The sequence below is a fragment of the Epinephelus fuscoguttatus genome, linkage group LG3 (genome assembly GCF_011397635.1).
Source record: "Epinephelus fuscoguttatus linkage group LG3, E.fuscoguttatus.final_Chr_v1".
NCBI lineage: Eukaryota > Metazoa > Chordata > Actinopteri > Perciformes > Serranidae > Epinephelus > Epinephelus fuscoguttatus.
Genome location: NC_064754.1, coordinates 27,777,410 through 27,787,306, shown reverse-complemented (window position 1 = coordinate 27,787,306; position 9,897 = coordinate 27,777,410). Strand labels below are relative to the sequence as shown.

General features: G+C 38.3%; 2 protein-coding genes across 3 annotated transcripts in view; one reads left to right on the top strand and one right to left on the bottom strand.

The window, feature by feature from the left end:
• Window positions 1-1,263: 1,263 nt before the first annotated feature.
• On the bottom strand, window positions 1,264-8,543 carry LOC125886210 (retinol dehydrogenase 8-like). The gene is made up of 6 exons (XM_049572231.1): window positions 8,378-8,543; window positions 4,302-4,463; window positions 4,011-4,190; window positions 3,655-3,748; window positions 2,101-2,284; window positions 1,264-1,995 (listed from the first exon to the last, which is right to left on the bottom strand). Exons 1-6 carry the CDS (start codon window positions 8,481-8,483, stop codon window positions 1,768-1,770), a joined length of 954 nt encoding a protein of 317 aa, XP_049428188.1. The 5' UTR covers window positions 8,484-8,543; the 3' UTR covers window positions 1,264-1,767.
• The window catches only part of LOC125886203 (collagen alpha-1(XI) chain-like), a 61,603-nt gene continuing 53,892 nt past the window's right edge, over window positions 2,187-9,897 (top strand). Inside the window, exons 1-4 of one of the 2 annotated variants that reach the window (XM_049572213.1) lie at window positions 2,187-2,381; window positions 4,074-4,228; window positions 5,132-5,230; window positions 8,367-8,549. The gene's annotated coding sequence lies outside the window, so the exon portion shown is untranslated. Of the gene's footprint in view, window positions 2,382-4,073; window positions 4,229-4,996; window positions 5,231-8,366; window positions 8,550-9,897 lie in introns of those variants that run through there. The other variant, XM_049572214.1, reaches the window with a different exon arrangement.

Below are 9,897 nucleotides of genomic sequence, written 5' to 3'. Positions count from 1 at the left end.
TTTTACGGAGCGCCATTTTGGTCCTTTTAGAAAAGTTCTATGGTCACATCAAATAAAATTATCTGTAAAATGTACACAAATATTTTCATTTATATCTATTTTCTTTCTTTTTAGGGGTAGGAAATCCTTAAGAATTTACCCACAATTAAACACAAGTGATTCAAAATGTATTTAAGTTACTAGTTGGTAAAATGTATATTTGCTTTCCATGCTCTCTAAAGTCACATGGATAATAATCTCTCAAGACAGATTCTGCAATTTACATTTTTACATTGTAAAGGAAGAAAAAAAAATTCTTTTTTTTTTTACCAATGGATTTCCAGATTGCATGGATAAAAACATAAGACATATTTTAAAGCATTTGCCACACTACACAGATGTATCTGTAAAACCATGGCCCAGTAATTTTATTGAATTTCGGCTGTCAGATAAGATCAAATCTTGACAATGAGTTGCTCAAAAGAAAGGAAGGATTCCGAAATCAACATTATCTAGTCTTGGTTTTGAGCCGGATCAAACCTTATGTATGTGTTGTTCAAAACTTTTAGTAGGATTGGGATACCTTTGATCCACATAATCAGGATTATCCTTATCCCAGCAGAAGGCTGGACTCAGGGTGGATTTCAGGAACAACATGTAATAAACTTTTAAAGTGGTCAAATATATGCATGTAGTCTACTTATTTTTGCAATTGATTTTTTAACTTTTACAGTGATAAAGTAGATATTAGGCTTCCTAGGAGGCCTTCCAGTTCAATAAAGTAAAACAATAAGTAAAAGGTTGTTGTCTCCATACAGTAATGTTGCAAATGCTAGCACTTAAATGTAATTCCAATATTTCTTTATTTTTGTGTAAATAAACGTGTTTGTCTGAATCCCCCTTATTAAACCAAAACAATGCAGTTTGGATAAACCTAGTCAGTCAGTTAATGGCATATACTTTTAATTGTAGTAAGAGATTTGTTTGTTTTTATGGATGTATCATGTAAAACCAGAATATGCCAGTGACTCTTATTTGCAATTAGAAAGGCAATTTGTTTTCCATCAGTGTGAAGGAGTTACAGAGACATGTTTGTCGCCTAAAAGACATGACAGAGACACTGCCAGAAAAGACTGTTTTCTGATGGAACTCACATGCATACTTTATCTTGATCATAAGTAATGTGCATGCAACCATGTTTGCTGAAAACTATCAGAAGCACTAACAAGACTCTTGGAAGATATATATGACAATTTTTAATGTCAAAATAGTTGCTCCAATATATTGACAGAATTCCAAAAATATGTACATAGATGCAAATACATAGGCTACAAATAAACAAGGTGGGGTAAACCCAGCTTTCTGAACCAATTAGAGTTTACAACAGTCTTAAATGTGAAGTTGTTTGGGACTGGTGGGATAAAATAAGGAAATCAGGCTACAGTCTTATAAATGTAAACTCTACTCATTTGGCACTCTGGGTAGGCCAAAACAATTTTTAAAGCTGTTGTAATATTTCAACTCAGCTGGACTCAGGTGTGGCATCTAGACAACTACAACATCTAGACTATAACTACAACTACAATCTTATACAGAAAGGAGGATATACAGAGGACTATTCATTACAAATGAGATATAGAGGTAAATATGGCAGGTCACAAAAGATAAACTCTCTGAAACTGTGTACGTATGCAGGTATTTGTTTTTTCCTCTGACAGCATAAGCCAAAGTAGTGTGTGGTCTTTATTTGCAGTCTGTTGTTCACATTTGCATACAAAAAACATGTTTCTAGTTTGGTGACACTGTCCTGCTTCTCAGACATCCACAGGTGAGGTACTTCATGACTGTCATGCTGACGTGCATCAGAGGACCCAAGTTAAAGAGCATGTGGTAGAAGGCATGGACAGACAGCCCTCCAGTTTCATCAGCATATTTCAACGCTACGATTGGCGTGTACAAGGGGTTGGTCAGATTACGGAAACGGGGTCTGCTTGCTTCAATCACTTTCTTGGTACACTGTAGAGGATGGACAAAAAAGACACAAGTTTGACCCACAGCATTAATCACTGATGCGGACAGACAGATGAGACACAGTGAGTCACAGACTGCCTCTGAACTTACTCTGGCAACGTCATCAGGCGTTTGTCCCAGGGTCTCAAAGATGTCAACAGAGGAAGGAAGATACACGTTCTTGAAGTAATGCACCGTATCTGGATCGGCACCAGGATACTCCTTCTGCCTCACATCCTGAATCATCTTTGCTTCAAATTCTGTGTGCACCGGTCCTGGCTCAATGAGTGACAGCCTGAGGACAGAGACACACAACAAAGAGTTAACATGAGAAGACTGGAACTCAACAACAAAGAAGTGTTAGATGAAGGAAGACCTCTATGAGCAAATGGGTAACACTATTGCTAAAATAATTTATTGATTAATAGCGCAACAGAAAATTTATCAGCAATAGTTCATTAACACCATCAGCATTTGGGTGTACACTGCCTGAATTAAAACAAATACACTATTTTTTGTAAAGCCCTCACAATTAACTGGAATATTATTTTTGTTTGGAAATGACCGCAATGACCAAAAGACTAGAGTCCAATCTATAGATGCATATCTCTTCGTAGTGGCAGCCTGTGAAAATTTGGCATGTATCGCTAATGTCCCAAAGGCAGAGCAGACAGCCTAATAATTCAACTGAGGCTAATTTTGTTTTTACTTACGGGCAGTGCCTCAAATAATCCACACAGGCTAAAAACAGTGGGTGGTAGAAGATTTTAAGGTAATTACAAATAATTTACCAAATAAAAATAACATTTCGTAGGTTACAGCTAGAAAAATCCACCAATAACGTCTCATCAAAGCGCTGTCATCAGGCCAAAATTAAATTTGTCTGATGCTTCAATTTATGACCACACACATGTAAAACTAATGACATTACCATCCACCTCATTTATATTTCGTGTTTTGTGCTAATTAGCAAATCTTTGGGTGCTAATGTTATGTGTACGTATGACGTACACTACCGTTTCAAAACAATACAACACTATATACAGTACAAATTTAATGTTTGCTCCATATTTACAGTTTGACTGTTTAGCCACTGTTAAATACAAGAAATGACTGTAAAGAGTGCTGTCTCGTTTTTAAACCATAGATATTTAATTGTAACTAGTGTAGATACCAGACCCCAAGATGGCGCCTATTCAGTCCTTTGGAACTGCTTGTCTGGCACATACGCCATAAAGGTTTCCTGCCTCCAGGTTTACTTCTGCCAAGATGCAGCCCACTGAATATGCGCGTTTTTGTTTCTCCCACTGTCTCCGCCCCAAAGTTCCTGCTCGGCTCATGGAGTTTACACTGTGATGATATCGATTTTTTAATTGCTTTTCTGGGCTTGAGTAAGGTTTACAAGTATAAAACATCCATGAATCAAAATGTCACAATGGAAAGAGTCACATTAACCTTGTTTTCAGTTCGAGGTGTCCTTTCAGCACTTTTACAGACTTCTCTTTTACAGTGGTGGTCGATGGAAAAAAAATGTTTTTTGGGCAACAGCAGCCATAAGTGGCCACTGGGAAAAATTGGAAGCAAGGCTGAACGGCGTAAGTAGGGACTTTGGTTTCTGCTATGCCTGTGTTAAGTAATGACGGAGGTAGCATCAGTGACACTCACGTGACATTAAACTTCAAGAGCTGCACAGCCAAACTCTCACAGAAGCCCTCCATTGCAAACTTGGAAGCTGCATACACGTCATTAAACACAATACCTGTAGAGACACAGTCAATGGTTAAATTTCACTTTTGGACAGCATGAACAGTTTAATAGTCTGGTTCTTCTTCTTCCCTGTTTTGTATCCCAGTTTAAAGACACATACTTAAGTACTTCCTTCAGTTATCCACCCACTCCTCCACTCGTCCATCATCAACACATGCATCCATCAAACTGAAGCTGACTAACCTGTCATTTCTCCCTGTGCTATTTAACGCCCCAGCCCGCCTCTTCTCCCACCACTCATCCTGTCTGCTAACCTTGCAGTCCCATCACACTGCTGACGACGATGATGTGTCCTCCTTTCCTTTTCTTCATATCAGGCATCACCTCCTTGATCATGCGGATCACCCCAAAGAAATTGGTCTCAAACACTTTCTTCATTTCCTCGATGGGGATGCTCTCTATCGGACCCACGAGGCCGATACCTGCGTTATTGACTGGTCAGAAAAAGAAGAAGGAGACAAAGAAGAGCAAGGTAGAAATTGAGAAATCAGCATCATGTTGGGACAGCGTAGCACTGCAACACAAATAGGCTACATGTCACTTACTGAGGACATCCACGTGTCGATCTTTGATGCCATTGATACACTGTTTGACGGACTCATCGTTGCAGACATCCAGCACAGCCAGAGACAGAGTTTTCCCGTACGCATCTCCAGCAGCTTCCACCAGCTTATCTTTACGTTTTAGATCACGCATCGTTGCTATGACTGTGACCAGGTGAAAAGGAGGAAAGAAATCCCATTTAAAAGAAGTATCAACAGTTATACAGGGCCAAAAATATCAAGATAAATCACAATTCCACTTTTTTTTCCCATTGGCAGCTCAAACAAAAAGAGTAGCACCTCCACATTGACCTCAAACCGCAAATTAATATAAATGTTTCAATCACAATTACATCTTCATCATGGCTTTGTGACCTGTGAACAGGCATTAATCTTTTACCCATTGCTGTTTGCCAATAGTTTGCCAATTATGCTTGTCTAATTTCCATGGGCAGCTTCCAAGTGTGAGTTTGTGAATGAATGTAACACTCTGACAGCACTATGCCTTCAGGCTGTGGCTGTAAATAGACATATGATTAGGCAACCTGCCCGGGTAAATGAGGTTACAAAAAGACAATATCTGGAAAGTCAGGCTGAGTTCATTGGCTCAGGCCGCTGCATGGAGACTTACGCAACAGTTACACATAAACACAAAAACACAAACATCATGGAATGTTAAGTCAACTCCACATGTGTGTGTTGCTCTTGTCAAGTACAAAATATTCCTATGAGTCCTTGTGCAGCATCAATGCATGTTCTGTCTGTGTGCACACATTTGTATGTGCAGTTTCAGAGAGAGAATGTCAGTGCTGAGTGATGCTGTCTTTGTGTAGGTTTCCTGTTATAGGAGTGAACGGGAAGAAAGGAGTAAAGGTCATGAAGAACTAGGAGGGAGATGCAACAAAAATATTGTCAGAGACATGACACGATAGGTGAGAATACAGGGTAAAGCACACACACAAAGGAAACTATGTTCACATACATCTCTTTCCTGACTGAATCTCTGGACTGTTTGTTCTCCTGAAGTCACTTTCTGAATAACTGAAATAACACAACAATGGAAAAGCTAGTGCTAAAGATAGTCATTGTAGTAAAGATTACCTTAAGTAGCCCTAATATAGACCTGCTGTGCTCAAAAACAAGCCTGTTACAACAGCCAGTTTACATAGCAGCATTAGCATCTTGCTGTGATGCTCATGTCACCTGCCTCCTCCTCCAGGAATAGCCCTCGCCAGCCTGTCGTCCACAATGGAGCTCAGCGAGCCAGGCCATAATTAGCCTAAGCAAGGCTGTAGTGGGGCTTTAATTATTGTCTGGTGTTACATGTTCTATCCTAAGAGTGACTAAAAGGTTAAGTTGGGATCAGAGACATAATTATGTGTGGCAGCAGGGAGGCTGAGTAAGCTGGGAGCGTGTCCTTAAAGGAATACTTCACCAACACAATGACTGTTTATATATCAATTTGTCATGCTGTGTTACCTTGAATTTGTGAAGAAAAAGATTTAACAGTTAAATTATTTCAAAACATCTGTTTATGAACTCTCACACAACTGGTGCAGTATAATTCAGGTGTTATGGATCCAGTCGCATACTCAGTACTTCCAAACATGTTACATTGCCCTGCCTCAGCCCTTTCTGACCAGGACTAAAAGTGAAATTTACCTGTTATACTCACAAATTCAAGGTAACATGGTTAAGTATTCCTTAAATCTAGAAATCTAGAAAACGTAACATTTATCCTCTAAAAACAAAATTATGTATACTTTACACTGCCCATTTTCAAGTGCATGCCAATTTTTTTTCATACTTCTAAAGGAAGCTAATGTTTCCCGTGAAATTCAATAAGTCATGAAAATTAAATAGCAGACGAGTGAAACGTGCTTTAGTCTTGCGAGTCTACAAGTTTTTTTTTTCTTCATCAACTTTACATAAGCAGTGTATGATAAAGCAGTGTAGGGGCAGATTGATTTGAAAATATTGCTTTACCTCATAATGATATAGCTCACTAATAGACTTTAATACAGTTTGATAATGGAATAGAAACAAACAGATACTTTGAACAATAGAAGAAATACATTGAAATTTACAAAACAAATTAATATATTTTGCTTAATGGTTATTTGTGTTGCATAATATCCACACAATTGAATAAACTAGGTTTTTAAAAAAAGGGGGGAAAGAAGGCTGAAATTAAAGATCTTTATATGAATTCAAAAATAAGCCCATATTCACTTTATATGGCTGCTGTTACCAATTTTATCACTTATGTCATGGACGGACAACACAGTGTAATTATGCTGAAAGGAATACAATGTATATAAAGCGGTTTAGTCTTTGTATATTAAAGATCAGACTTTGTAGCTTGAATCTGTTTGGGAGGACGAGGATTTGGGGATAGCTGTAACAGCCGAGCATTGGTAGGAAGCCTACTGAGGAGCTCCAGTGTGTATTAGACATGGTCTGATGCTACACTGATTTAATTTATCTGCGGTAATGTTGACTCTCTTTGTGACTGGTATAAGCTGCCTCCTGCTTTCTTCCCACATGTCTTTCATAAATTGTCTAAACACTGGAGATCTGTTTTCCAGGCCGTAGTGACACAACCTGATCAACTGATTGTAGTAATCTACAGAGTATGTAACTCTGTTAGCATCTAGGGATGTGCACGATTAGTCAAAATTAAATATTTCTACCCTCGCAGTCTGCACTAGAAAATACTGATTGTAATTAACACAATTTTTTATTTTATTTTTTAACTTTAGGATAGGCTGGTGCTCTGCGATTGCATTTGTGAAAATGCAGTTGTGCCTACAGGCATGTTTCTTAAAGATGTATTCTCCATCTTTGTTTTTTTAAGTAAATGTTAATTGTTAACTTTTATTTAGTTTGTTGTTTTGTCATGTTTTGTTCAATAGTGTACAATGTTCATAATGCACAGTCCATGGTGCTACATGTTTCAGAGGCAGTTAAAGTACGATTTGTTATTTGAAAAATGTGAGTAATGATTTCAAATAGCTCTTTCTATATATGCAATATTTTTACCAGACAGTGTTTAAGCTTAAAGATTAAATAGTGTTCAGTTTTGAATGTTTGGATTTTTTCATATTTAATTTCGGTTTAAACGTCAGGGAAAGTAGTCTTTAGGAACATCCATAATCTAGGCAAATTCTCAAAAACTAGGCAACCTCCCAGTTTCACATTATGGCTGAGAGAGGTGATGCAGAATTTTAGGACACTATGACAGTTTTCTTAATTACTATGTATGTAGCTTGTTGCCTTTTCCTGTGGAAATGATACATGCTGAAAGACTGTATGTTTATTGAATGTCCATGTTCTATATTTGTCTTGTAAGTATGAAAATCTTAGAAAATTATAACTTAAAATAAAATAGCTATTTGTTATCAAACATATGACACAGATTCTTGGAAGAGTGGGTATTTAATAGGTAGGCCTTTTGTCTGTACTATGAGCTCCCTAAATTGATTTTCTTTGCATATGGATCATAGGAAGTTGACTATGACCTTTGACCTCCCTGTGGGGAGAGGAAGTACTGTAGGCTGTGGATTTTCCCCTTTGGATTCAGTAGTGAACACAGCCTAGGCTTTGCTCCATTGTGTCCATGTATCAGTTATTCATGTTCATTCTGTAAGATCAGCCAGTCATGTTATTGACTCTAGGTTAAGTCTAAATGAGATCCTCATTTACTCTTTAGAGGAAATCCCTCCTCTGCTGAGAATTTGGATGCACAGAAGCAGTAACTTTAATCTGCACAATCATGGGCAACCATGTAACACTCTTATGTGCACTACACTCATGATGTAAACATCTTATGTGGAAACAGCACAGAATAAGTAGAGATAGTGACAATAGGTTTATGGATGGATGGTTTAACACATTGTGTAACATTTACCACGCAATTAAAGTTTAACTGTAACTGTTTTTCTTGTATATATGCTCTGCCAACACAAATGTGGCCTTTTTACATGCCTTGCCAAGCAAATTGAAACTACAATTAAATATTCTCCCTCAATCTCTCTGTCTTCCTCTCTAACATACACACACACACAGAGTGCTCTTACCGTGATAGCGCTTCTGTTCATCATTGGCCAGCATCACAGCCATCCTCAGGCCGATACCGGAGGAGCAGCCGGTGATCAGCACCACTTTCTGCCCGGGACTCGCCATGGCTCCGCTGCCTCCCCGCTGTGTTGTCACACTGAGGGCACCAGCAGCTCTGCAGGATGCTTTGAGGTGAGAGCCACTATAAGAGGATAAGAGACACACACACAGAGTCACATGGACAGAGCGCAACGACAGTGGGATTATCTAACCGGGGCACGGTGGGTTGTCCAGGTCAGTCTTGTGGGAGTCAAGTCCAACTCCTTTATTTGAATCCATCACAAGAAAATACCCATGGTATTATTCAGAACCCTCTAACTCTCAGTAAGGATTGGTTTCTGATCCACAGTGCAAAGAACAAACTGATAAGCACCGATTTGAAGTTGCATATTGATATGTAAAAGTCAGCTTCTGCTCGGTGAGAGAAGTGGCGCCGCCCAGTGGTCAATCTGATTATTCTACAAATCAGTCCATTGTAGCTCTGAATGGAGTGACTTCTGTTACTCTAAGCCAAAACAAATCTGGCCCATTATCTCCATCATCATGATGCCTGAGGATTTATTTATTTTTGGCAGGATGGGTGTCAGAAAAGTTATTAATATGATCAGTAAAATAGATGAAACAAACACATACACACAAGTACATACTATCTGTCTCTCTCTCTTGTTTTCTTGTTTGCATGCACACACACACACACACACACACGTTTGAACACAAGAGCATTGCTGCCAGTCATAATTTTAAGACCTTGAAGCAGGAGGAAGGGCATTTGGAAATATGCCTGGAATCTATTTTCTTCTTCTTCCAAAAAAGTAGTCAGTATGTATGTGTGCCTGCCTGCATGCAATTTACTTCTGTTACCAAAACAGCACCGTTACCAAAACATGAACTTCTAATAATTATAGTACATTAAATTTTCAGTAGCCTGATCTCCTTTTTACTGCCCAAAGAGGACACCAAATGTCTCCACGTGTTCCTCTCTTTTATATTAACAAAACCAGAGACGTCTGTGTATCTGTTCATTTGTTGGAAGCTGGCATGCACTCATGCTTTTGTTCTCACCTTCACATAATGACAAAACAGGGTTATGCTAATTACAAAATGCTGCTGCATGATGGTGCCAAGAAGACGTTATTTCTTCCAAATGCTCACATGAAACTACACTGTAAGGTGTAATAAAAAGACATCTTTAAGACATCCACCCCACAGCTTTTTTTCTGCTGAATTATTATTATTTTCTTTTTTTTGGGGTCATTTTAGTCACTCCTTGTTAAAAACTGATTTTATTCTCACAGCTTTATTTGCTCCAGTATCATGCATTTTGTTACATTTCGGTGTATGATATATGCTACCATTGTAGGCTACATAAATACATTTGGATTTGATTTGATCATTCAGTCATATTTGGTATCTGCTCATACTATCCTTTCAGGTTTGAGTCATTCTTTAGCTTACAGGTGATCTAAAAAAACATGTCTTT

Excerpts from the sequence above, each read along its gene's own strand:
- LOC125886210 (XM_049572231.1), bottom strand. The coding sequence starts at position 8,483 with ATGGCGAGTCCCGGGCAGAAAGTGGTGCTGATCACCGGCTGCTCCTCC. Across the intron at positions 4,191-4,301 it reads TCGACACGTGGATGTCCTCA|TCAATAACGCAGGTATCGGC; the intron begins GTAAGTGACATG and ends TTTTCTGACCAG. Across the intron at positions 1,996-2,100 it reads CGCCTGATGACGTTGCCAGA|TGTACCAAGAAAGTGATTGA; the intron begins GTAAGTTCAGAG and ends CATCCTCTACAG.